This window comes from Eutrigla gurnardus (genome assembly GCF_963514095.1).
Source record: "Eutrigla gurnardus genome assembly, chromosome: 6".
Lineage (NCBI taxonomy): Eukaryota > Metazoa > Chordata > Actinopteri > Perciformes > Triglidae > Eutrigla > Eutrigla gurnardus.
In genome coordinates, this window is record NC_139920.1 from 20,778,133 (window position 1) to 20,806,116 (window position 27,984).

At 44.3% G+C, this 27,984-nt stretch overlaps 2 protein-coding genes across 3 annotated transcripts; both read left to right on the forward strand.

The window, feature by feature from the left end:
* Positions 1 to 5,585: 5,585 nt before the first annotated feature.
* c1qtnf7 (C1q and TNF related 7) lies at positions 5,586 to 10,863 on the forward strand. 2 transcript variants are annotated; one of them, XM_084011158.1, is made up of 3 exons: positions 5,586 to 5,768; positions 8,184 to 8,423; positions 10,023 to 10,863. In XM_084011158.1, exons 1-3 carry the CDS (start codon positions 5,747 to 5,749, stop codon positions 10,649 to 10,651), a joined length of 891 nt encoding a protein of 296 aa, XP_083867284.1. In that variant the 5' UTR covers positions 5,586 to 5,746; the 3' UTR covers positions 10,652 to 10,863. The 2 variants fall into 2 exon arrangements, with proteins under 2 accessions (XP_083867284.1, XP_083867283.1); XM_084011157.1 differs by lacking the exon at positions 5,586 to 5,768 and having other exon boundaries at positions 7,874 to 8,423.
* Positions 10,864 to 12,019: 1,156 nt separating this feature from the next.
* cc2d2a (coiled-coil and C2 domain containing 2A) lies at positions 12,020 to 27,745 on the forward strand. Its single transcript, XM_084010588.1, has 39 exons — positions 12,020 to 12,109; positions 12,238 to 12,291; positions 12,497 to 12,577; positions 12,686 to 12,824; positions 13,283 to 13,374; positions 13,484 to 13,588; positions 13,663 to 13,743; positions 13,819 to 14,016; positions 14,503 to 14,662; positions 14,889 to 15,025; positions 15,252 to 15,383; positions 16,300 to 16,509; positions 16,727 to 16,833; positions 16,937 to 17,077; positions 17,532 to 17,688; positions 18,765 to 19,039; positions 19,116 to 19,293; positions 19,826 to 19,979; positions 20,063 to 20,210; positions 20,372 to 20,504; positions 20,587 to 20,790; positions 20,914 to 21,006; positions 21,320 to 21,411; positions 21,927 to 21,941; positions 22,236 to 22,403; positions 22,500 to 22,554; positions 22,634 to 22,743; positions 23,053 to 23,149; positions 23,239 to 23,337; positions 23,465 to 23,641; positions 24,099 to 24,113; positions 24,208 to 24,411; positions 24,901 to 24,990; positions 25,076 to 25,189; positions 25,774 to 25,908; positions 25,997 to 26,119; positions 26,194 to 26,252; positions 26,846 to 27,023; positions 27,427 to 27,745. The coding sequence occupies exons 2-39, from the start codon at positions 12,286 to 12,288 to the stop codon at positions 27,610 to 27,612; spliced, it is 4,848 nt and encodes a 1,615-aa protein (XP_083866714.1). The 5' UTR covers positions 12,020 to 12,109; positions 12,238 to 12,285; the 3' UTR covers positions 27,613 to 27,745.
* Positions 27,746 to 27,984: the final 239 nt, after the last annotated feature.

A 27,984-nucleotide genomic window follows, 5' to 3' on the forward strand; every position in this document is an offset into this window, starting at 1 on the left:
TAGGTGTTATATTTAATGCCGTTTATAAACCGGAATCATGTCAAAATGCAGTATACGCGCTCAACCACTATTGGCCCATCGTTGCCATGGAAACTGCATGTTATGAAAAATAGGCTTATAGCTACACATATAGCATGAAAACAACGAGAACAAAAAAACAAACCACTGAAATTATAATTAAAGACGAGAAGTAGCATGCATACGGATGCCGAAGTGTGAAAAAAAATCGAACAAATAAGTAAAAAAAAAAACATATTTAATCTTGCATGCATTTGGTGTTTCTATGTGGTTCGATCCGTTTTACATACGTAACGATACAAAAAGTGATATTGGTTCCGCCGACGTGGACGCCATCTCCTTCTTGTGGCTTGTATGGAAAAACTTTAAAAAAAAAAAAAAAAAAACACATTGAGAAGCAGAGTTCGGTGGTTTATGTCGTCTCTGTGCTGTCTGACTGTTTTCAGTGTAGCGTTTTAGTAACGAAAGAAACAACAAACATCGGAATGACTCCGCCTCCACCCCCTCTCCTCCTCCTGCGTGGTTCGCGCCGATTTAAGCGCCATAAGAGCGTATTTTTGTAACGGCTAGCCAGGGCTTCTTGCCTGGCTCGCTTAGTGAAAGATAAAGTTTCTCTTTACGCCGACGATGACGGACTCTCGGTGACCTAAAAACATGAAACTCTCCTCTCTTTGTTTGTGTTGTTTGTCCGTTTAATTTCCCACCATGACCCATGACATACTCTACTATTAAAAGATAAACTATTTAGGGACAATCTTTGTGTGAGGATGGTTCAGCCCAGCCGTCCGTTTGGTACTGTACAAGTGTGTCGTCGTGGTTTTTGTGATCCACGCCCCCCTCCTCGGTATAGGTGTTCAGGCGTCCAGTGTGTACTGTTACAAAACCGTGATGAGACTTTAACTTAAATTTATTTTGTTTGTGTCAACTACTTACCCATCACTGGCCCTTCGATGTGTTTCTTTTTTTAAAATAATATATATTATGCACTACTTTTCTATATATCCCCCCCGCTCTGTTTTTATTTCTTATCCAACCTTTTAAGTGATTTCAGCGCAGATGTGTTTCTCTGAAACCTCCACCTATTTATACTCCTACAGATGATTTATCAAATTTTTTATTTTTTCATGATTGCTTATTTAAGATGTAGCGTGTGAAGCAGTGGTCTTAAGTTATCGATGTTCTGTATGAGTAGAGCAGGAATCCAATATTTTCTAATATATTCTGATGTAGTCTGGATGTCGTGAGGACGGGGGAGTCAGAAAGGCGTTCAAGGTGAAAGTTAAAGAGCAACTAAACCCCCAAAACGTTTTTAAAATTAGCTATAGAGACCAAAACTGTTTTTTGTACCAAAAATTGGGCATTTTATGATGGAGGTCTACGGCTAATCTTTGCAGCCTCATATGGCTGTTTGAGGAACTGCAGTTTTTTCATTTCTTGGCACCAGGTTCCCACTTGGCTATTCACTAGCATAGTGCTATTTACTAGCATACGCATAGATGGAGCCAATAGTAATCACTAGCATACAAATAAGTAGCGCCAATGTCAATTGCTAGCATATGCATAGCGAGCGTCAATACTAATCACTAGCATACATACAGATAGCGCCAATGCAAATTGCTAGCATATGCATGGCAAGCGCCAATGCTAATCACTAGCATACTCATAGTGAGCACCAATGCTAATCACTAGGATACAAATAACAAGCACCAATACTAATCACTAGCATACACATAGCCAGCTCCAATGCTAATTACTAGCATATACATAACTAACGTAAATGTCAATTGCTAGCATAGGCATGGCAAGCGCAATACTAATCACTAGCATACACATAGTTAGCGTCAATGCTTATCGCTAGCATACACACATCCCAAGCTGCCATCGAAACTCAAAATTGCAAATATTATACTATATTCTGTCGCCATAATGGACCCTTTGTTACTCTTAGCTAATTATGATAACAGTCAGCATGCTATCAATTAGCACTAGTGATGAGCATAAGCTAATTGAAAGAAGGAAAGAAGGTCCTTCATGTTAAAGTGATGTAGACTAGTAGTTCATGTGGCATGAAAGCATGGTGGACCTTGGCACGCTAGCTAGCTACGAGCCGACAGCTAAATGTGTAAAACAATTTGACGCTTCGCGTTGGTGGTTTAAAGTCCACAGAACAGAGATTGTGATGCAATTGTAATGCTACACTGGTAACGTGAAACTACGCTAGACTCTGGGGTTTAGTTGCTCTTTAAGCCCCTCCCCCACGTGGCTTTAGTTCTCATGAACATGTTTGAATATCGTCACCTGTAACACTTGACTCGTGCTGTTTTTGTGAGATTCTATTTTCTATGTTGAACACTGTTACTTTGTTCTGTATGTGTCTTTTGTTTTTGTAAAAAAAATCATATTTATTTCACTATTTTTGTAGACAAAAAAAACTATTTGATTTTGATTGTATTTTTCTATTTAAATAGGACGATTATACAAATGATTTCCCCCTTCCCCTCCTCCCCCCTCCCCTCCCACAGTGCTAATTATATCCAAAAGTTCTGTTCAAAGATAATAAAAAAAAAAATCATTAGTTACACCATCAAAGGTTTTTGATAAACTCTTATTTTGATACACATTTTATTTTGAAGGAAAGCAACCTGAAGGTTTTATTACATTCTTGGATGACACTTGAGATTCTCCCCCCCCCCCCTTTTTTGGCATCGAGGCTCCAGCTGCCGGTCCCCTCGTAGATGCTCTGAAACTTGAATATAACACATTTTGAAAGGCTGACTAACCTCGAATCTGTGTTGTGATGTGCAATACTGTTTCTAATGTTTGTATAAAAAAAGAAGAAGTAAGAACTACAGCGTAAAACCTTTTTAATGCAGATTTATTTTTTTCATTGCATATTTTGCAGATTTCTGATCCACAGTGTCATTTTTTTACTGTCAGAAAAAATAAAACCCCGTTTTTTCATTGCAACTATTTTTAAAATCCAGATATCTTTGTACTGATGTAAATGATTGTAGTTATTTTGGATAGTGTTTTTGCTAACAAAAAGGAGAGACTTTTTTCATGCATATTTCTATTTTCATTTCATCTTGTTTTATCCCACCATTTATTTCGATTTAATAGTAGCAAAGTTCTAGGAATCCTTTTTTTTCATATTTAAATGTCATTGGTATCATTTTGTATTTTATGTGGGAATTCACTATATATATATATAGATATATATATATATCTATATATATATATATATATATATATATATATATATATATATATATATATAGATATAGATATAGATATATATATATATATATATATATATAATTATATATATATACACACACACACACACACACACACACACATACATACAACTTAAGATGCTAATTGCTAAGACATTATTCTGTTTTGATTCTTTTTAAAGCTAAATATTTGTAATTTTATTGTTAAAGTGACTAATTTCTAAAATAAAAGAGTTTGTGTATAGATTCACAAAAGTGGTTTATGAGGTGTTTGGATTGTAATTATTACTGAATGGTTTTTTTGATATGCAAAAATAATGAATATCATGTTTATTTTTATTTTTTGTTTTGTATTTAAATGGGGTGTTGATTACAATCTTTTTTTGTTTTGTTTTGTTTTTTCTTTCACTTCCTGAATAAAGACCCATTCTGTTTGGACACAACGTGGCTGCTTGTGCATGCGTTTGATAGAAAACTTAAATAATCCTTTATCAACACAGAAACAGTATATAGGGCAGAAATAAGTTAATAATTACTATTTCATATTTTTACTTAGGCTTCCCCATTGGTGGAATGTAACTAAGTAAATTTACTCAAGTATAATTTGTACCTAAAATGTGTATTTCTATTTCCTTCTACAATATTCTCACAGTAAGAAATACACAAAAAGTACTTTTTACTGCACAAAATTGGCAGGATGGCTCTATTGTCCCAGTCGGCAAGTCGGCGGATCGAGGGCACTCTGTCAGATTTTGAATGTTTACAACTCTCACCCTCCTCCCCCACGACCACCGAGCTCCCTCCCCTCGACTCCGTGCCCTTTGAAATCCCTTAGATCATGCCACCTTTGAAACGCGGGTCCGATGTTGACTCTGGTTTTATCACGGGCACCGTCACAATCTTTTTTTTTTCCTTATTCTCCACCGGTGTTTCCTTTTCCTTGGTTGTTTTGGACATCCTTTCTGTTTTTAACACGGAATTGGAAGCGTGTTGCTACTTCCCTCCGCCTCCCCCCTGTGATAGTGGTACGACCTGATGGGGGAGGGGCTCTGTGTGTGTACGAACACAGCCCTGCGTGCTGATTGGACAGGATGATCCAGGCTCTGTCAATTTTTTGCAAAACAAACAACAGGCTTTACTGCACAGAGGCGCTTCTTTTTCTAAAACCGTATGATTTATGTTGATCTATCGAAGCATAGTGTCGGCTTCGGTGAATATGATCAAAAAAATGTTTGCCTACTGTGACTTAAATTAACAATTACTTTCAGTTAGTTAAAGTAATTGTTCGGTTTTATTTTAAAACAAGGTAAATAAATTAAAAACACAAAATTATAAAATATGCATAATAAATACACATACACTAAATATAAGTAACTAACGAGACCACCAGCCTTCAAGGGTCACTGTGAAGGATGTGGACTCAGCTAATACCAGTACTTCATACTTGTACCTCACTATTCCCTCTTTCGCTGCATTCACGCATTATTTTGCCAACTATTTAAAGTGGTGAAAACGAACAGAAAACTATATATTTCCTCTCTTCGTTCTCCACACAGTGTTAACCTGATCCTTCTGTATCGATCTTTCTGCCTAATGTACTTTATTCCCTGTCTTGTACATTATAATTGTTCTATCAAATCAAGGGGGAGGAGGAACTGATCAGTTGTGGCGCCCTCTAGTGGTGGGGCGTCAGAACCGCCAAGGTCACAAGTGACTTCTCCCGTTTGTTTCCCTGAACAGCAGCCTTGCTGTCCAGAGTCCAGTCTGCTGCCGAGTTCATCCTCATGACATCATGGAGTCGGTTCTGTGTTCACGGGCCGAGATCATCGGGAGGAGAGATGTTTACTTTAGGGGGAGTTAATGAGGCAGAGAGGAAGGGAGTGGATCAGAGGGGGAAGAGGGAGGAGGAGGGAGGGCTGGATGGAGGGAGGGAGGGAGGGAGGAAGAGGAATATCTGGATGGAGGGGAGGGAGAAGAAGGAGGAGAAGGAGGAGGAGGAGAGAGGAGGGATGGCTGGATGGAGGGAGAAGGAGGGAGGTGGAGGGAGGGCTGGATGGAGGGAGGGAGGGAGGAGGGAGGGAGGAGGGGGAGGAAGGAAGAGGAATGGGAGAAGAAGAACGAGGGAGGAGGAGGAGGAGGAGGAGAGAGGATGGAGGGCTGGATGGAGGGAGGGAGGAGGAGGGAGGGCTGGATGGAGGGAGGAGGGGGAGGAAGGAAGAGGAATGGCTGGATGGAGGGGAGGGAGAAGAAGGACAAGGGAGGAGGGAGGGCTGGATGGAGGGAGGAGGGAGGTGGAGGAGGAGGAGGGAGTGCAGACTGTTGCTGCTGCAACACAACAGTATCAGCAGCAGAACAGCTGAGTTCTGAACTGACGGAGATCTGAGAGGAACTAAACAAAGTAAACATGTTGCCGGAGCGCCGGGCTGATGAGGAGGAGAGGAGTCTGAGCCGATAGGACGAAGGACGGCGAGTGTTGTTGATGAGCAGTGGAGATGACCAGCTGCCAGCTGTGGGGTAAGAAACCGCCTCCATGACACAAGGTCCACTGTCATGTTTCAGTCAGGGTGTTGACAAGAACGTGTGTGTGTGTGTGTGTGTGTGTGTGTGTGTGTGTGTGTGTGTGTGCGTGTTGTAGCCACATGTGTGATTAAAATTAAATTAAATGAGGATTTCTCAAACAGAAGTTTGGTTCTGAGCCGGTTTTGTGAACCACCTGAGGAGTCGTGAACTTAGAACCCCCCACCAGAAACAAGACCAATCAAAAAAAGGCTTAATTTTTAACTTAACTTTAACTTTGACCTTTCATGGTGTCATATGAATGATCATGAAGTTTCCCCGTTATTTCTTTGTGTTACAATTTTTCTAAAATGTACCTTTACTCTCTCTCTCTCTCTCTCTCTCTCCATAAATCAGAAAATAACTGCCAACAGCCATAAAAATATCTATTTTCTCCATGTCTTTGGGAATAAAATGTTCCATGAATCATATGAGCAAACCTTCAGAATGATGAAAGGAATGAAAGTGTGAAGTTTGATGGATGTGAAAGCAGCTGAAGGGGAGATTTCTGGCTTTTAAAGAAAAATGGTAAATGGTAAAAAAAAAATAAAAAAAATCAGATTTCAGATATCAACATGAAACTTCCCCAGTTCTTTAATGACATTACCACAATTATTTTTTGCATTACAAGTTTTATGAAATGTCATATTTAAATATGCAAATGAGGCGTTATCTGATGCACTTTTTGGGGAATTTAGGAGAAAATCTAGAGACACAAACAGACAAAAGTATTAAAAATAAATATTTTTCCTCCCTCCAGTCTGACAGAAGACATGTTTCTGCGTGCACACATGTCCGTGTTAGAGCATTCTTCACGTGCATTCCTGTCCTCATGCACACGTGCAGGCTGAAGGACGAGCGTTTCTCGTTTTAATAATAGTCGTTTTACTGATGCTGACATCATCGCTGAATGGGCGGGCGGGGTTCCTCTCCCTCTCTCTCTCTCTCTCTCTCTCCCTCCCTCTCAGGACCTCACACTGGATCCGAGTCCAGGTCATCAGCCTCCCAAACAAGTCAAAAACAAGCACAGTGGCATGTGTGTGCTCCTCCTTCCTGTTTATCTCCTCATGTTTAGAACGCACATCATTAGTCTGACGGGCGAGGAAGTGAAGACGCTTCACAGATGGCGTCTTCTAACATCCACGCCAAAGATCAGATCTGCAAGGCCACATTCTCACACCCACGTGGTGGTCAAAGAAACCGTGTGCGTATTAATCGAATCCATGAATCCTGCAAACTTCCCGCAGACCTTCTCCCGTAACATCATAAGATTGTGTTATTGCGAAACATATGTTTCCCTGCTCATAACATCGACGCACAAACGTTTTGAGTTTCTCCACGATCAGGTTTCCCCTGACAGACATTGCCCTGGATGTTGTGTGTCATAGCTGGGGAATGCTTTGGCAACGAAGAGAGAAAGATTTTTGGAGCTGAAACAAAGTTCTCGTGCAGCTCCGGTGGCGGACCGGAGTCACATCTGGCCTACTGCTGCAGCGGATCACCGATCAGACCCCGAAGATGATGTGCTCATGTTGCGTCTGTGTCCATGACATTGCTGCTGCGGGTGCTCTACAGCCAGGGGGCGCCGGTAGTGGGGGAGTTGGGTGAGGATGATGGGATGCAGGATTATCACTCCTTTTTTCCCACAACGTCGTTGGTGTAAAAAGGTCCAGAGACAGTATGGGGGGGATTTGCCCTCTAGAATATCCGCACAATTCCGGCTTTCCTCACGAACGACGCAACGCAACTCCTGGTCAACTCCCGCCTTGACTACTGCAACTAAACCATTGCAGCGTATCCAGAACGCTGCAGCACGCCTTGTCTTCAATCTACCCAAATTCTCCCATGTGACCCCCCTCCTCCGTGACCTCCACTGGCTCCCTGTTGCAGCACGCATCCAATTCAAGACGATGGTACTGGCGTTCTGGGCCATCAATGGAACGGCACCCATCTACCTTCAAACACTGGTCAAACCACACGCCCCGAAGCGAGCACTTCGCTCCTCTACTTCAGCTGGCCGACTGGTACCACCATCGCTGAAATCAAACAAATGACGCTCAGCAAAGCCCAGACTACTTTACTCAGATGAGGACCTAACATTTGTTTCTATTTTTTCTCTCTTACTTTATCGGCAATGATATGTTGTGGTTTCTTTCTTTGACAAATGTACTTATTGTAAGGCGCTCTCTCTGGTTCCTCAAAGCCGGGATAATGGGCTCCCATTGCCAGGACCTGTTTAAGAGTCTATTATCTTCTTTTCCCCTTTACTCTCATTAGCTGCACATTTATTTTTGAACAAACAACACGTGTTGAACATTATATTGATCTGCATGTGGACGAGTTCCTCTAATTGCTGCTCGTCTGCGTCCACAGATGTGAAGATGTGGGCGTTGATGATGGTGGTCTGTCTCTGCCAGTGTGTCTTCGGACAGCTGTTTGAGACCAAAGTGAAGGGAGCACCGCCGCGTCTGATCTGCAGCGTCCCCGGGCCGCCTGGGGCGCCCGGCAAACCGGGCCCCACCGGGCCCTCAGGGGCCGACGGGAACGTGGGCATCCCGGGAAGAGACGGCAGAGACGGCAGGAAGGGTGAAAAGGGAGCAAAGGGAGACACAGGTAGCCTATGTATATTTATATATCTGAATGATATATGTCAACAAACAAATCTCTTAAGAAACCGGCAGAATAATGAAAGGAATGAAAGTGTGGAAGCTGGTGGATGTAAAAGCAGCGGAAGTGGAGATTTCTGGCTCATTTAGAGAAAACGGCCTTTAAACAAATGCATTGTAAAATTAATAATGTAAATTTAAAAAAAGAACTAACAGATATTAACATGAAACTTCTCCAGTTGATTACCGACATTAAGACAATTATTTTTTGTATTACAAGTTTTATGATTTTTAAATATGCAAATGAGGCGTTATCTAACAGTAACTTTAGGTACATTTAGGAGAAAACAGACAAAGTAGGAAAATAAGTGTTTTCTTTCCAGCAGTCTGAGGGAAGTCATGTTACGGAAGATAAATAGAGCAAAAATCTCTAAATCAGTAAGTGCATGAAAATCAATGTGTAGTAACAAATAAACATCATGAACAGCTAGACGCTAATAGCATTTGAAAAGTCCACCTTTTGTTCATATATTTTCTTAAAAAGCGGCAGATAAAACATTCTAAATTTTCTTTTTCTCTCAGAGCTTTCAACCGTTCAGTCATGTACAATAAGGTTGTACATGACCTGGTGAAGGTTTATTAACTTTTGATTGTTCAGAAGATGAAGTTTCCACTGATGCAACGCTGCCATAAATATCTCTCCTCTGGCAGAATTTCACAGCGTTGATGTAATCTCAACCTCAGTCAGTAGCGACACGGCCGCATTCCTTCCGTGTGAACATGACGCTACACATTCAGATCGGCCCGCTCCTGTTTATCGGGATCGTTGCCTATGGCAACCGCAATAAGATGATCGGGATGAACAGTAGTGAAGCGGAAGGGTGGCAGTGTACCAGGGAGTGACTTAATTTGTGACGCAGGGGTTTCATGTTTCCATCAGAGATTCATCTAATAGTTCCACTAAGTGCAGAACAGAAACGGATTCATAGGCAGATAATTAATTCACGCTCTGTAGATTCAATATGATTTTTTTTTTGGTAACACTTTCTATGAAGGTCACGTATATAACACATTAGAATGCATTCATAAGGCTTTATATGAAAGTAGTTATAAAATGTTTATAATCATGCATGACACCTCATAAGACTTTACAATGGATTCTCAGCAACCAGTGTTGTCAGCACTTTGGCAGCTAGATGAGAAAAGGGTAGAGGAGGCTGACTTTACCTTACTAGGACCCCTGTGTTTGAGTCCTGGATGTTACACAGCACGTTATAACTACCCAACTTTAGAATTAATAACCTGTTATGACACATTAGAGCAGTTCTCTGTCTTTATAACTCAAGTTTGGTCGTTATAATGTAACATCCAGGACTCAAACCCTGGGGTCACTTGGGCATGGAGGTATAAAGCATTTTGAATACTGAACTTATAATGCATAATGTCCACCACTTATCCCACTAATACTTTAAAACCTTGTTATAAGTTATTCATGCATGATTATAAACATTTTATGAAGCCTTATAAATGCATTATAATGTGTTATACATGATGCATTATATACATGACCTTCATAGAAAGTGTGACCTGATTTTTTCTCCTTCAGGGTTGAAGGGCAGAGTCGGACCGACGGGTAAGATCGGGGGCCGAGGCGACCGTGGCCCCGCGGGGAAACGAGGCCCCTTGGGGGAGAATGGGGACTTGGGCCTGCCGGGTCCTCTGGGCCGCGACGGGGAGAAAGGAAACCAGGGCCAAAGAGGGCCACGTGGGACTGCGGGAACCTGCAAGTGTGGCAGCCTGCAGCCGAAATCGGCCTTCTCGGTGGGCATCACCAGCAGCTACCCGGCGGAGAAGACCCCCATCAAGTTCAACAAGGTGCTGTTCGACGAGGGGGGGCACTACACACCGCAGACGGGCAAGTTCATCTGCGCCTACCCGGGGGTCTACTTCTTCTCCTACGACATCACGCTGGCCAACAAGCACCTGGCCATCGCGCTGGTGCACAACGGCCAGTATCGCATTAAGACCTTCGACGGCAACACGGGGAACCACGACGTGGCGTCCGGCGCCACGGTCATGTACCTGAACCCGGAAGACGAGGTGTGGCTGGAGATCTTCTTCCCGGACCAGAACGGCTTGTTTGCGGACGCGGGCTGGGCCGACAGCCTGTTCTCTGGCTTCCTCCTCTACGCTGACACAAACTATTTCGACACACTGGCGGAGGACTACACATGAAACACACACACACACACACCCTGCTCATCACTGTTGGTTTTTAATTGTTTTTTTGCCAAACTATATTTTTATACGAGTGTTTGTAACTGCTAATTAGGTTATTACCATAGAGACCTATCTACTGATTTATATGACTTGATTAAGGCTTGAAGAAGATTCCGATGTGTTTGTCTTGGCTGGAAGTTGGATCATTTATAACTTAATAAACAATGTTGACTTGTAGAGCTTGTTCTCTTTTTACACATCGTCTGGACATGTGGGGACAAAGATATTACGAAATATAACAAGAAATGTCAAAACAGGTTGGCTATGATGTTTTTTATTGGAAAAAGCACCAGAAACAACAGCCAGGCCAACCTTTATGCCCACTTTTCCATGAGTCAGCATCGATGCAGACTTTGCCTGCGGGAATTACCCACAAGGCATTGTGGCTTTAAACACAGGGTTACCAGGGGGGAGCCTGGAATCATTCAATAAAAAAATGGAACATAAAACACTTGAAATCATAGGAACAGGAGCATTATAGGCTTCACACCTGGTTTAATCATCAAACCATGTATTTCAATTAAGCTGATTGAAGCTATAAATAGTAAGTAAATAAATTATTTGACAATTACTGCTCGTCTTAAAAGTCGCTGTAAAAAATGTAAAATAAAAATCCAAACTTTTATGTTTTAGTGTCATCAAAGTAACTTGAACGCCCTCACAGTCTCCCACACTCTCACCATCTACCGGTGACGTCATTTAAGTCCCTCAGGTTTCAGGGTTTAAGCCTTAAATAGGGGGACATTGGCCCCGAGAGAGGAGCTTGTGCTTTTGGTGCTTCTCGGACGCCGTAGTGGTGCCTTCACACACTAAAACCGTTTGATTGGCTGTCCGCCGGACGGAACTGACAAAAAAATGCGCAGCGCCAATCACAGCGCAGTAGGGGCGGGATTTTTAAGGTAGGTCGAGGAGTAGTTTATCCCGTTACTAGGCAGCGATTACGGCGCCGCTTTGCTACCGTTAACGTCAGTATTGAGAGAAATAAGTTCGGGATTTAGAGAAATAAGTTCAGTTTTGAGGGAAATATCGCTCAGAAAATCACAAATTGTGGTCGCGAGTGACACGAGCGCGAGGACGCTTTGACTGAAGCGAGTTAGACGGCTGTGATACAGACAAACGTTAGCATTCTGCCGTTTATTTATCGTTGAAGAAAAGCGACACTCACCCTGGCCTCCTCAAGGTAAACATAGCTTTACGTCTTGTTCCTGTTACAACTCAACAATGTCACGTAGCTTAGCTGCGGTTAGCTTTTGTATAACTGACGTCAGCTAACGAGACGCTAGGCTAACGTTAGCTCTGTTTGTTTGTTTACGTCGTAGCGACATCCGGGAGAAGCTACGGAAGAAACGACGCGCTCTGCAGGAGAGTTTGGGACCGAAGAAGAATGAGGAGGAGGAGGAGGAGGACGTACAGGTAAAGTTATGACATGAATGAGTGTTGACAGAGTTCCTCATTTTAACTGGATGACTGGATGTCTGACGTCACACACAGACAGGATTCAGAGAGAGAAGTGTGATAGTGAATCTAATTATGCCCGATAGGCTCTGGTTCCCTCTGCCAGGGTGAGTGAGGAGAAACTGGAAGCTACGATGAAGGTCGGTGTGTTTCGGCTGTAGTTGCCCTCCTCCACCTCCTCTTCCTCCTGCTGGCTGCTCAACAACAATCTCCTCCTGTCTGCCCTATGCCCATTAACCCTTTTATTTCCCAGCTGTGCTACACAGTAGTGTGGATAGAAGTGCAGTTTGCATGTGCAAGTCTTGTTTTTCTGTCTTCTAAGTTGAACGCCTGCGTTTGCACCAGGAACACCAGAGCAGCGATGAAGATCCAGCAGAGACGCTGAAACGCACCTTCAGGGCTCAGAGACTGAGGAGGAAGAAAAGGGTACGTCCTGCCCCCCCCCCCCCCCCCCCCCCCCCCCCCCCCCCACACACACACACACACAAACTTCAAACGGCGTACAGTAATCGTCCACCTGTTGTCGCGCGTCAGCTGCTCGAGCAGTCTTCAGCCCAGGAGTCCCAGGACGATGGCGTGGAGGAGATCCAGCACCGCGGTGGAGACGAGGGATCGGCTGAATCCACAGCCGACCCCCTGGTTTTGTCAAGACCTCCGACTGGTTCTCAGAGAGGTGAGTCTCCATCCTCTTTCAAAACTCGCCTCTCCCCCTGATATCATTAAAAAAACACAACTGTATGATCTTTTATAGTGCAGCATATAGTCGTCATTAATTTAATTTAGATAGCACACTTAAAATTACGAACGGAATCTCAAGATGATTTGGATCATATCCAAACATGTGGTGTCAGTAATACAGTGTTATGTTATGTTTCTTTATTTGCACAAGTGCAATTCATAAAGAACATTAATCTAATATAAAGCAAGGAGTGATGTAATGTACCAGATGTAAGAAAATTGCTCTTTTCCACCCGTAGTCCCTGGACAGGTAGAATAATAAAAAAGAAAGAGAAATTAGAGTCACAAGAGCACAACATTCCTCCGACACACACAGGATTAGACATTGAAACAGAACCAAATACGGTACAATACTGAGTTATGCATGTAAGTGTTGTTTGACTTGTCTTCCAGGTCTCCCCTCAAGAGTCCAGCAGAGTCCCGACTCCCAGCATGAAGACAGCCATACGACACATCACCTGGGAGGGAGACTGAGAGCCGCCAGAGTAAACCCGACATCTGTTTCCACAAATTTGAATAAGATGGAAAGATATCATATTCTGTTTTTGCTAGAACTTGTCTTTCCTGAGTATCGACGGCGTCTTGTTTTCTCAGTCTCGAGGCAAGAGCCTCCAGCAGCAGGAGGAGGCGTCCCTCGAACCAGCCAGCCACCTGCAGAGCCTCCGAGATAGAGACACCGTGACCAGGTTCGACCGAGAGGTAAGCATCGACCTCGGCCGGTGAACGCGACCACAATCGTACCTGAACGAGGTTTAACTCCCGGTGTTTCACAGGTCGATCCAGACAGAGCCGGGCGGCACGACGACCCTCTGGATCTCAGCAGCCGGGTCAAGTTCAGAGAAGCAGCAAGACCAGTAAGACAGGATGGCAATCGCTGCAAGAACAAATGATCTGTGTTTCATTTATTCATTGGTTCTTTGTACACGCAGACAGAAAAGGGCCAACCGACCGCCGAGGAGGCGTACAACTTCTTTACGCTCAACTTTGAGCCGGATCCTCAAGATGGAGCCGAGAAGACGAGCAAGAAACGAGCGAAACGGAACAAAACGTCCGAGGAGGACGGAGATGAAGACGTCGAAGAGCAGGAAGAGGCTGAAGAAGAGACTCGAGATGAAAACGAAGACCAGGTAAGACGTCAGCGATAATATTGGTAGAAAATATAAAAAGCAACTTTTGAAGAAAAACAACAACAAAAAAAGTTTAAATAGTTGAACAAGAGAGAATGGGTTTAATTTGTTTTCCAAAAGTATATAAAAGATGTTTTACAGCTGATGCAACACTGCAATGCTGGATTAAATGTGTGAGAAGACAGTGAAGTAGTGGGAGTGTTGAAACGTTGACTCCTAATAATAATGTGTAAACGATGTGGAATCTTTTCAGGATTAATGAAAAGCTGAAGCTTCGCTGCTTTGTTGTCATCGGTTTGTCACGAAGTTTGAACATTCGTTCATTTGAATGTTGATCATTCATCTTGGAAAACGATGAATATTTCTGAAGATATTGAAGGTGTTTCTACAAAAAAAACAGGCAGAAGAAGAATAACAACCAACGGTTCTCTGTGTTGCATCGTGATTATTTCCACCTGACGCCTCGTGTCCTCCGTCCCGCTGCAGAGTGAAGAAGCTCCTCTCGTGCGAGACGAAGAGGACGATCTGTTCGTCATCGAACAGTCGACGCAGGACTTCCTGGAAACGAAGAAGGCAGAGTATATCGGCTATCGGAAACGCGTTCAGCAAGAGAGCGAGCACCTCTTCACGCCGAGCTTTCAAACAGGTACGCCCACCTGATCAACACCTGCCTGGTTGCTAAGGGTTACAGAGGGATTGATGGATGAATGTTGTGATGTTATTGGTTGGCTGGTGTACGCCGACGTCATATTTAGTTTTACAGGAAGCAGGGATGACTGTTTGAGAGGCCGTTTTGTTAAATAGGTGCACAACAGGATCTAAAAGGGGATTTTATCTCGACTGAAATATCTCTTTTTATATCGTTGTCACAGTCCCGACCTCCATTAAACTGCCTGAAAATATGAAGCCTCGCTACCTGGAGGACGAGGGTCTGTACGTAGGCGAGAGGCCTCCTGTGTCTCTGACCAACGAGAACATTCTGGAGAACCGCATTCTGAAAATGGAGGAGGTAACCTTCACTTCTTCTGCACCTTTATCCAGGAATTCTTTAAAAGATATATCTTTATCCTCATTATTATTATTATTTATATTATTGTTATTTCCATTTTTATTTATTTTTTTAAATAAAAAGAAAATGATGTATATATGTTGTGCTGTATAATGTACTCCAATTTCGATTTAAATAAGAAATTGAATTAAAAAAATTATGAATTGTTATTCATTTAATTATTAAGGGAAAGAAGTGGTTTGGAGACGACGGCAGGATCGTGGCTCTGCCGGACCCCATCAAGGAATCGTCCACGAGACCCCCTCTCTTCCACATGGAGGAGGACCTGGATCCTGCTTTGCACACGGTGTACAGGAAGGTCAGACACACATGCCCGCTCTCACCCCCGTCACTCTGTTCACCTTCCACATGGTCTAAAGCACCGTGCACATTCAGCCGTTATCTATGAGCTCTTCAAAGCCACCAGACTCCATTCACAAAAACAGTGGTTTTCCATCAAATAACACAGGAGTCGCTGCCTCAGTCAGTTAGTTTTTTAATGTTATTGTGGGACTTTGGTGAATATGAATTTCATTTAAGCACTAACGTCACACGACAACACAAACAAACTAACTGACCGAGGCAGCGGGAGACCAGCAACGCCAATGTGCCGCAAAGTAAAAATTTGTGTTTTTGTGAATGGAGTCTGCTTTGAAGGGTCAACAGTATGAAAAAAAGTCTAAGTGGCAAGATATTGAGAATATCTTCACAGCTTCAACTCGCTGTCAAACAGACCTTTCTGAAGTGTAATCCATGCTCCCTTCAAAGCCACCAGACTCCATTAACAAAAACAGGGATTTTACCTCTCAGAACACAGGAGCTGCTGTCCTACTCCATCTGTTAGTTTGTAATAACAAAAAATAGCAACAATGGGGCTGTTATTTCTCACGTTTGTGGGGGGGTGTTCAGATCTGGTTCACTGGTTGGGAGCGTCTGAGTGGAGAAACCCCCAAAGAACTGCACAGCTGCCACATTCAGTCATCTAGCAAACAGAGCATCTTTTGTAACCCAATGGAGTGTTTACATCATTGTTATGAGGGACTTTTCATTACGCACTCCCCGATGGTGCCATCAGTCCTGCCAACTATGTTAACTATTTCACGCTCGGACACTAGATACACACTCAAGCTGGTTCTACACAATCAAAGTGCTTGTGTGGTTTCACAAGCACTTTGATTGTGATTATTATTTTCCAAAACTTTGCATGACGGACGATAATTTGTTGTATCCCCCAGGCGCTCAAGTCCAAGTATGCAAATCTGTATATCGCTGGTGCAGCGGACCCCGAGGGAGACTACCAGCTGGATGTGGACGTCTCCGGTCTGATCTTTTCCCATCACCCGCTCTTCAGTCGCGAGCATGTTCTCGGGGCCCGCCTGGCTCAGCTGTACGATCAGTACCTCACCAGGCAACGCAACAATCTCACAGGACACCTGACTGACAAGGTATGCTGAAAAGTGAAGCCAAATGCTGAAGTGCCCTTTAAACTGGCATTCCCTCTGCTGGCCACCACGGGGCGACTCCTCTCTGATTGTATAGAAGTCTATGAGAAAATGAGCCGACTTCTCTCTTGATTTATTGTCTCAGTAAACATTGCTAAACATCCAAGATGGGTGGTGTACTTCAAATGAGTCTGGTGTCTCCATCTTGTTTGTGTTTCAGCTGAATGGACTGAGGAGTGCGCTGCGGAATATGTTCGAGATCCACAGCGGCGAGAGCCTCACACCGGCCTTGCAGCAGAGGATGTCTGAGTACAGTCTGGAGGTCAGGTGAGTCGGAGCCAAATCCTGTTCCCTCCAAGTCCCGTTCAGTCTGGAAAAACTGTGACGAGCAATATTCCCACGCTCTGTCTCCCCCCCCCGAACGTCTCAGGAACACTCGGCAGCTGCGAGACAACGAGCAGGAGAAAGACAGGACCCTGCTGAAGAACATCGTTAAGGTGTGGAAGGAGATGAAGGCCCTGAGAGACTTCCAGAAGTTCACCAACACCCCCTACAAACTCTACCTCAGAAGGTTAATCTCCCTCTCTGTGTTTCCACGGCGATTATAATAACAACTCACTGCCTGCTGCTGCTGCTGAACACAACTTTATTAAAAGGCTGTGTGCTGAGATGTGCTTTCAGAAGAGACTCTCTTTAGTTTATTGGCCGCACAGTTGATCAAATATTAATTGAGATCAGGATTGTGGCTCCCCTCAGTTAAATGAATGTGATCTACTGGAATATTGATGTTTTTTTAAAGGCTCGGCTCATAGAAAACTCAAGCTGCATATGAAATCCAGCGCCTCATAATCTAATAGCCAGCCACCAGGGGGCGATCCAGATGTTTTGGTTTCACTTACTAGAAAAACTCTCCTGAATGTTGCAGCCGCAAGTAGAAGAGTAATATTACTCTTGAGAAGAAATCATGCAAGAAGTTTTCTCATCATTGATCAGTGTTTAATTTGAATTATTTATTTTTAAACCAGAGAGAATGTGGACCGAGTGTCGGACGAGCGACAGCATGAGGAGGAAATCTTGGCGGAAGTCATAGAATTAGAGGCCGAGACGGAGGAAGTTTACCAGAGAAGTCTGGCAGAGTACAAGAAAGGACTGGAGAAGTGGAAGCTCTGGAGAAGGACACAGGTAACTAGGACAGCTACACTGGTACATGTCAGTACGACAGCTACACTGGTACATGTCAGTACGACAGCTACACTGGTACATGTCAGTACGACAGATACACTGGTACATGTCAGTACGACAGCTACACTGGTACATGTCAGTACGACAGCTACACTGGTACATGCAGTACGACAGATACACTGGTACATGTCAGTACGACAGCTACACTGGTACATGCAGTACGACGGCTACACTGGTACATGCAGTAGGACAGATACACTGGTACATGTCAGTACGACGGCTACACTGGTACATGTCAGTACGACAGATACACTGGTACATGTCAGTACGACGGCTACACTGGTACATGTCAGTACGATGGCTACACTGGTACATGTCAGTACGACGGCTACACTGGTACATGTCAGTACGACAGCTACACTGGTACATGCAGTACGACAGCTACACTGGTACATGTCAGTAAGACAGCTACACTGGTACATGTCAGTACGACGGCTACACTGGTACATGCAGTACGACAGATACACTGGTACATGTCAGTACGACGGCTACACTGGTACATGTCAGTACGACGGCTACACTGGTACATGTCAGTACGACGGCTACACTGGTACATGCAGTACGACAGCTACACTGGTACATGTCAGTACGACAGTCACACTGGTACATGTCAGTACGACGGCTACACTGGTACATGTCAGTACGACAGCTACACTGGTACATGTCAGTACGACAGCTGTTTGTGGAAAACTGAAAGATAAAGTGTTGAAGTGTTGTTCCTTTATATATAATAATTCTCCTCCTTCTTCAGCTAAATGAACTGTTTAAAAAGCCTCTTGTCTGAAAATTCCTGCATATTTTTTATATCATGCAAGTCTAATAGCGGCTTCAATATCTAGCATCAGTGGGGTTATGGAACCTATCTATTTCATATTTATTCAACTGTAGTTGGTCACGTTCTCGCACCTGTACCTATAATAAATATCTCTTATAAAGAATAATAAATTAATAAATTAAGCTAAAATTCTGGTCAAGACAGCGAATATATACACATATCCATATGTTGCTGCTTTCAGAAAGCCAGGAAGAAGAAGAGAAAGAAGAAGAAGAAAGGCCAGACGCAGGACGACACCGAAGAAGAAGAGGACGAAGACCAGGAGGCGAGCGAACCGGAAGGTTCCGCCGAAGAAGGCCCTGCAAAGCCGGAGCCTCCGGAGAGGCCCGAGCTGGACTCCCTGGAGCAGAGTGTCAGAGAGAAGGCCTCCAGGATCCGCAGGAGACCGGGAGAGTCCATCCTGATCCCAGAGCTGTCTGCGTCGGTAAACGTCACCGCCAGCGAGCTCTGCCCACGGTACGAACGACCTCGTTTTGAAGAAAGTAAAGATGATGAATCTGAAATTAACAGACTTGTCGCCTCCTCCTTGCAGGCCTGAAACGGCTCGGAGGGAGGACGTCTCCAGGCGCTCGCTGTTCATCAAGATCCTCTACAACGACAAAGAAGTGTCCCGGACGGACAGCCGCTCCCTCAACGCCGACTTCAGAGTCCACTTTGGACAGATCTTCAACCTCAAGATAGTTCACTGTCCCCAAAGCATCAATTTGCAGGTACGATGCAGAAACATGTAGCGTCTAATCCACACATCTGATCGATCCATTACTACATGAGCTAGAATCTTTTTTGTCTTTTTACATTCAAAGCTTCTATCGACCTCTTTGAATGCCTGTTGTATATTAAGGCATCACCCTCAAAAATGTGATGAGATAATTATTTTCCAATAAATAGTTATTAGTGTATCCTGATTTATTTATTTTTATTTTCATTATTTTTTTTATTTATTCATTTATTTTATTTGTATTTATTCATTTCATTTTTTAAATGTTTATGTAAGCACTCTGAGATTCATTGAATGAAAAGTGCACTACAAATAAAATCTATTATTATTATTATTATTATTATTATTATTATTATTATTATTATTATTATTATTATTATTATTATTATCTTACATGCAAATGTGCCCAAATACTGGCTTCAAACATGATGACTAATGAGACATTTGAATGTCCGACGTCACAAACGAAGCTATTAAACCACGACGCTCCAGCTGTGATTCCCCTCTCGTCTCTCTGCGTTCAGGTGTTCGAGGAGATCGGCTCGTCCTGCTCCCTCCTGGCTCAGGTGTTCGTGCCGGTGCCCGAACCCTCGCTCGTGACGAGCATCGTGCCTCTCGAAGAATTCGAGTTCAGCAGCAACCAGAGAGTGATGTTCGACCACGAGGGTGTCGGCAGCGGTAAATGTCCGACCCGAACCGTCTCCGAGGTTAACGTCGACATGTCGCAGCGCTAACACTTCTTCATCTTCCTGTCTCGTCAGACGTGCCGCTCTCCTTCGAGGCCGACGGCAGCAACAAGGTGACCCTGCTGACCTCTGGGAAGCTGTCCTGCTGTGTGTCTTGGGGGGCCGGGGAGGACGGAGCGCCGCTCGCCCCTCCCCCGTCTCAACAACATGGCGGCATACACGGGTAACGTCACTTAGAGGGCCGTGCATCAACTACGACATCATGATGCACATCCTCCTTCATGATATACAATAAAAAGAATAAAAAAAGAGTTTCAATCACATGAAGTTAGCCCGAACCTGTCCTTTTAGTCGTATCCATCCCCGTCTGTCTCTGTGGTTTAGTGGCCGTCTGGATGCCGTCACATACATCGGGGCGTCTGGACTTTACGACATGAAAAAGATCGGAGAGTGGGCGACCAAGTCCCGCCTGGACCCCAACGACCCCAAGAACACCTCCATCATGCAGCTGCTGAAGGTGCGTGTCAGGATCCAGAATGTCACGCATAAGAAAGAGGTCTCACCAATGAAAACGCGTCTTCCTCCTCCGTCCCTGCCAGGTGGCCAGCAGCGGGGAGGTCACCGCTCCGGACTACTTCCGTCTAGAGCAGCTGCAGGAGGAGTTCAACTTCGTGAGCGACGAGGAGATGGAGCGGTCCAAGAGGTTTCGGCTGCTGCGTCTCCGGAACCAGGAAGTGGCAGAGTTTCGGAGCTACAAGTGTGTTCCTGCTCTGGAGAGAGAGGTCACCGACAAGGTGTTCCAGGTCAGACCTCCAGACAGGTTTTACTATATTTCACAACATGGTGGATGTGGCCGAACCATTTTTCCTCTGCAGCTACATTTGTTTCCTTTTTTGGTAAAAAAAACGAACAAAAAATGATTTCAGGAATATGAGAAGAGACTGAAAGAAGGAGAGATAGTCGACACTGAAGAACATCTGGATCCACACCGAGCATTGGTGGCCAAATACCTCCAGAAGGTGAGGAGCCGTCGGATGTTAACATGTTCGTAATGTTACTCAGATCACATGAGAGCAACAGGGAGACTGCTTTAAATGTAGCATGACCCCCAGATCCCCTTTAGAGGGTCTGAAATCCGCCCACCACAGTCTTACAAACCCTAAAATCTAAAAAAGAATTATATATAAAGTCCAAGAACATCGCCCTTTTTGTTCAATAAATATATAAAAAAAAAAAAAAAATCAACTAAAATAATCCTGATTGTATGTTTTTTTTGTTGCCATAATGGAGCAGGAAGTGTCGTCTAATCTCGGGTGTTTTTTTCCCCCACAGATCAGAGAATCGGTCATCAACAGGTTTCTTCTGGCCAAACATAACTACCTTCTGTCCGACCTGGTGATCGAAGAGGAGATACCGAGCATCGGGTTAGTTCCCCCCCAGACCCGTTCACCCGTCTTTTAACTGCCTCCTTCACAACGTCACGTTGTTTGCATGATTTCTCTCCAATCACAGAATAGTAAGTCAAGCACGTGTGCATGTGACTTATCATTCCTGCCTATCTTACAACGAAACATCACAGCGAGCCTGGACTGGCTCAAGTTGTGAAGTAAAAGGTTTGATAAGTTGGAGTTTGAACTCAACACAAAGAGCGAAGGGGCGAACGTAAATCAGGCTGATGTCGTTGTGTTTGTTGGCCCGATGCTGCTTCGCTTTCTTAGATCTAAAACTTGATCTGGATCTGCTCAAGGCAACGTTTCACATCAGAGGATCTGAAATAAGCCTTTCATGATGTCTTTGCAGATTTAAAAGTAATAATGTTCGACTGTCAGTGCCGGTGAAGCTGTCGTGTGTTACTTTACTTTTATTTTTATTTATTTTTTTATTGAAAGTGAACTTTATAAACTTTTCTGTTTACGTTTTTCTGCTGGATGTTTAACAGCGGTGCCGGTCCTGGGTATGAGTTTCTTTCTTTCTTTCTCCATGTAGTTTGAACCCCCTCCCCCCTTTGTGTTGCATTAAGGCCCCTTCAGGATTTTGCAGTGTTTATTCCAACAAAACAGATTTTTTTTAGTGTTTTCGGGAGGACTTAGCGTCTCTATTGTGGTGACAAACCTGCAGACACCTGGAGGGACTGACTGCTGTCGGTAGTAATAATCCTGCCCCATCCTTAAAAAACTGTTCAATCCCTCGGTAAATGATTCGCATCATTCTGATAGTATGATAATTAGCTGTCTGTTGTGACCGTCAGGATTCTGGGAATGAACCTCTTCAAGCTGGCTGAACCCAAGCGGCCGCTGAAACCTCAGAGGAAGGAGAGGAAGAAGGTGACGGCTCAGAATCTGTCCGACGGAGACATTAAGCTGCTGGTGAACATCATCCGGGCGTACGACGTCCCTGTCCGCCGGCCGCAGTCCAAGTGAGCTCAGACGCTCAAATCCACAATCATGCAAGAGAGTCAGAATTACACGTTTTAGATGAAACGTTTCTTGTTTTTTTTAAATTATTATTTCAGTAAACCGGGACCGTCTCTGAGTGCCATCCAGGGCAGCGATTGGCTCCTCAGCCAGGTACAACACACACCCCGACTGTCCCTTCGCAGCTGATTGGCTGCCAGATCCTCATTGGCGAGTGTGATTGTTTCTGCAGGTCCAGGTGAGGCCCTTCGTGGAGGTCTCCTTCCAGCGCACCGTGCTCCAGACCACCACGGCTGACGGACCGAACCCCTGCTGGAACGAAGAGCTGCAGCTACCGTTCAGGTGACGACCGCCTGTCTCACACCTTTCCTCTTTCAGGATGAACGTTTCTGTCTGTGTTTCATGGCCTCTGGGTGCGGCTTGTCACCAATTCCACATCAGCTATGCAATGCAATTCTACGGATGTACAATGTACTTATGTAGACATATTTAATACTCCTGAAACGATTAATATCAGTTTAAATAGACAGAATATTTTTTAAAGCCACCAGACTCCATTCACAAAAACAGTAATTTTAGAGAGTGTGTTCTTGTTACTTTGGTTAATCTAACTCTTCTCCCCCCCCTCCTCCTCCTCCTACTCCTCCTCAGTGCTCCTAACGGTGACTACAGCTGCGCCGTCTTGCAGTCGGTCAAAGACGAAGTTTTCATCAACTTGTTTGATGAGGTTGTTTATGAAACTGGAAGTGTGAGTCAAACGTTTCTTCTTCTTCTCTCCCATGTTGTTTTATTCGTCTTCTTTGTTCACTTCGTCATTTCTCACCATTTGTTCCTCAGAATGACAAAGACAGAGGGAAGTCCATCCACACCCGGGTGGAGAAGCACTGGCTGGGCTCCGTCAAGATCCCCTTCAGCACCATCTACTCTCAGTCCAGGGTCAGAGTCCTGCAGAGTCCTGCTCAGTCCTGCCGAGTCCTTCAGAGTCCTGCTCAGTGTTTATTTCCTTCCTCACAGACGCCACCTGAACTGCTGACTCATGTTTGTTTTGTTATTTATCGGATAGATCGATGGCACGTTCAGGGTGAACACGCCGGCAGTGTTGCTAGGCTACAGCAAGGAGCGGAGCCACGGCGGCCATGTTGGTTACGACACCCCGAGGAGCTTGAGCGAGGGAGCGTTCGTCACGCTCTTCATCACCGTCGAGCCTCAGCTGGTCCCCGGAGACTCCGTCAGGGAGAAGGTGAGTCCTGCTGGATCCTGTCCATCATGTGTGTCTTCCTTTCCTTCGAACACTTATGTTGTGTATTAATTTGTTCTCTTGTTGTGTCACTTATTTGCTTGATATAATCAGTAAAATAATGACTATCATCAGTGAAATAATAATGAATATAATCAGTATAATAAAAAATAAGTTGGCACCTCTTGCTTGCTGATCTGGGAGCACATATCACCTCGAGTTTCTCCTGAAATATATGATATTTTATGAAAAACACGGATCCCAGATCAGCGCATGCGTCGTTGGTCCTTCCGTGGTTACGTCACCCGCTCACTTCCTCCTCGCTTGATTGTATCTTCATTTACTTCGAATCCTTATGTTGTGTATTTATTTTTTCTCCCGTTGCTCTTTTCTAAGAATGTGTGTGTATTAATTTGTTCTCGTGTTGTGCTACTTTCTTGCTTTTGCTTCGTCATGCTAGATAAAGGAAGTGAAGGTAACTACACCATCGTTGAGGCGTAGTGATTTGTTAAAGCGGTGGTCGCCTGTGTTCCTCTGCGCGTGACCTTTTTGACCTTTCTGTCGCTCAGTTCGACAGCCAGGAGGACGAGCGCTTGCTGCAGGCTTCGGAGAGGTTCGAGAGGGACGCGGCCCTGGTCTACCCGGACCGGCCCTGCACCACCACCGTCATAGACCTCAGCGGGAAGACGGTCTTCATCACACGCTACGTCCGACCGCTCAACCCGCCGCAGGAGCTGCTGGACGCCTTTCCCAACACCCCCCAGGAGGCCACGGTCAGTAGCTGGATCGCTTTGCGAGTGTTGAGAAAAGAAGTCACTCCCCGAATGTTTATTCTAAGTACGGCTTAGCAGGAAAAGCTAGTACTAGAAGGTGGTTAAACCCAGGAAAAATCTACCGTGGAGGAATGCATTGACATTATCTATCGATATTTTTAAGATGGAAAGGATGACCTTTGTTTTGAGGCGGCAACAGGTACGTTTTTTGAAAAGATGGATAATGTACGTCACACCATCATTTGTCTTATTTGTGTGTCCCTTTTGTTTTCTTCCTTATTTTACTTTATTATAAAATACGATTAGGTCTGTATTACAGTATGTATGTAATAATGTCCAGTGAGTCTGTGATGCTTTGTGAAATTTACAGGTGGCTAATTGAGAAGAATGATATGTATTCTAAATGATTGTGTGGAGCTGGAAATCATAATAAAAAGAGGCCACGCCCACCTCCTTGACTATACTGTGGCGTCCCCCGTCCTCACGCAGGCGCTGGTCGCCCGGTTCGTCTCGCTCGTCCCCTCGCTGCCCGACAGAGTCTCGTTCTCCGGCGCCTGCGACCTGTGGAGCACCTGTGATGTGAGTGGACTCCCTCCGTGAGGCGCTGCCGATTGGCTGGAAATCAACCCTCCATCTAACAGACACTCTGTCTTCTCGTTTTCAGCAATTCCTCACCCTCCTGGCAGGCGACGAAGAAGAACACGCCGTGCTGTTGTGCAACTACTTCCTGTCCATGGGCAAGAAGGCCTGGCTGATAATCGGCACCGCCATACCCGAGGTGGGTGAGGGAGGGGAGGTTTCATTTTATTGTGTGAAAGGTGATTTCAGAACAGGTGTAGGTAAGTACAGGAAGAAAACCAACCAAATGTGATTATACAGTAAGAAAAGTAAATAAATAAAAGTGGTGGCGGCTCCATAACAGTCCATCTAAGGGAGGAGTGTCCAAGCTCAGGATCCTCCCAACCTGCAGCACACAACCCTTTAAATAACCATGTTTCCCTTTGTTTTGGGGTCAAGATTATCTTTTTCCACCTTCTTGTATTATATAAATGATCCTGTGTAGCGGGGGGGGGGGGATGTGACATCATCAACCAGGTGATCAAATGTTGCTCTGCTGTTGGTTCACGGTACGCTGAAAAAAATGTAGTTCGTCATGATTAAAAACAGTTACGCTGATACGACATCCTCCGCACTGAAACAGGGAAGAAGTGGTAAGCCCCGCCTCTTACTCGATTCGATTGGCTGTCTGGGCCAAAAGTGTGTTATCAAATATATTAAACTTTTTTTCTTTTTTAAAGCATCTCTAGCAACTTGTCTCGGGTGATCGGCCCCTCATATTGTTTTGTTGTGTTTATTCCCCAGGGGCCGACAGCCTACGTGTTGACCGACGAGCAGAGCCGCTACCTGGTCTGGAACCCCAGCAGCGGTCAGTACTACGGACAGTACGACACCTTCTGTCCCCTGCAGGTGGTCGGCTGCCTGGTCGACGCTGACAACGTGAGGGAACCGACATTTAACTCTTTCTTTATTACATCATTGCCTCCAGATTGCAGCTGATTATTCAGCGATTTTATTATCTTTTTAGGTGTGGTTCAACATTCAAGAAAATCAGGCGCCAATGTCGATAAGTTTTGACACCAGGAAAGCCAACTTGTGGAAGCCGTTTTTCTCCCGCTCCTTCTCTCACCCCGGCCTGTCCAGTGTGCAGGTGAGTCCGCTGCGTTTATCCATCATCTCGCCGTGTGTTTGCCCGTATTTTCTTCTAAATCTCTTTGTCTTCAGCCGGAGGTGCTGAAGTACCAAGGCAAGGACAAGGCGGCTGCAGCAGAGCTCCAGGACAGGCAAGTTTTAAACACCGCGTCATGTTTCAGGGGATTCGTACGGGTGCTGGAAATCCTTGAAAACACTTTTATTGTGGTGTTTTCAAAGTTTGAAAAGTCCTTGGATTTAGAATAAAGTGCTTGAAATGTATGTTCTATGTGAGGCCATATATGATATAACACAGAGAAAAGAAGATCTCCATATTTGAGGGGATGAAAACAGCATTTTCTGACATTTCTGCATGAAAAATGACTTTTGATGATGAACTGATGATGAAAATAGTTGGTGATTAAATTTCTGTGGATCTGTTAGTAAAATTAGTTTTCCTTTCATTTGTGTTCCTTCTGTAAAAAGCTGTCTCCAAACATCATGTTGGTTGTTTATAGGACAATAACATCTCATTTAATGTGATGAACAAGTGCAATAATAAGTAGACTGAATACTGAGGATTGTATTGGATACAAATATGTAGTTTACCACAGCTGGAAGGTGCTGGAAAAGCATGAAAATGCACCTTGAAGTGCTTGAATTTGACTTTGGAAAAAGGTGTAGAAACCCTGATGTTTGGCTAAAACGAGACAAAGACGTTTACCTGTCTCGCTCCAATCCGCAGAATCGAGAAGATCCTGAAGGAGAAAATCATGGAGTGGCGGCCTCGCCACCCGACCCGCTGGAACCGGTTCTGCACCAACACCCTGAAACAGTTCCTGCCCAAACTGGAGCTGAGCGGAGGGCGGGACGTTGCCGAGGGCCACCGCCACGAGCTGCAGAGCCTTCTGGGAGACAACAGGGCAAGTTAACGAGCAAGACAGCTTGTTAGCTCGCTGATTTTGTGCAAATTAATTTGAGTTTACCTGCGAGGCTGGGATATGTGTGTGTGTGCTAGTGGGTAGCATTAGCAGTTAGCACTAGTGCTTAAAGGGCTAACGGAAAGGGTAAAGGGTACTCCTATCTCCAAAGTGGATGGATGATGTTGGTGACTAAAGCTGCCTCCAGATCAGCTAAATTAAATTAGCTGTACCCAGTTTCAACCAGTAGAGGGCGGTCTTTAGAATATATTACAAAATGTAGAATTCCAATACGTTGCACTTAGATGTCAAGATCGGGACTTGAATCAATCAATAACCACTAAATACACGTATATGCTCCTGTCATAAATAACTAAACGGCTCTTTTTATATTTAATTATTTTAGATTTCAGGATTCCCCCTGCATCTGCCGTTCTCTGAGATCCGGCCCATCGTCGAGGCGGTCTACAGCACCGGAGTTCACAACGTTCACACGTCCAACGTGGAGTTCGCCCTGGCCGTGTACGTGCACCCGTACCCCAACAACGTGATGTCTGTGTGGGTGTACCTGGCCTCACTCGTGCGTACGTGATACAGGACCGTGGATCACTGGTTTTATTGTTTTGTTTTTATACATGAAAGAGTTTTATTTATGATGATGATTTTAAACACTATTGTATATCTGACGTTTGATACCTGCACATTAAATTCAGTAAACTTGCATTAAATCCCACGTGTTTGTCCATCCTTCCATTGTCTACCGCTTATCCTGTATTCAAGTTCGCCCTGAGAGGCAAATGAGTAAAAAAAAACCTTTTTCCAAGTAAAAAAAATAAATATATGTTTTGCCATTTTCAAATTCAAATGTTCTTTTTTTCCCATCTTTATAAGGGTGCATTTTTTGTAGATTTTTTTTGTTATTAATAATACCTTTGTCCACAAGAGGCCGAAGGGCCCCACGGAA

Coding starts and splice junctions, on each gene's coding strand:
- cc2d2a (XM_084010588.1), top strand. Junction 13,375..13,483: donor GGAGACTGAGAGCCGCCAGA/GTAAACCCGACA, acceptor TTGTTTTCTCAG/TCTCGAGGCAAGAGCCTCCA. Junction 24,991..25,075: donor ACCTGTGGAGCACCTGTGAT/GTGAGTGGACTC, acceptor TCTCGTTTTCAG/CAATTCCTCACCCTCCTGGC.
- c1qtnf7 (XM_084011157.1), top strand. CDS start 8,141: ATGTGGACGAGTTCCTCTAATTGCTGCTCGTCTGCGTCCACAGATGTG. Junction 8,424..10,022: donor GGGAGCAAAGGGAGACACAG/GTAGCCTATGTA, acceptor TTTCTCCTTCAG/GGTTGAAGGGCAGAGTCGGA.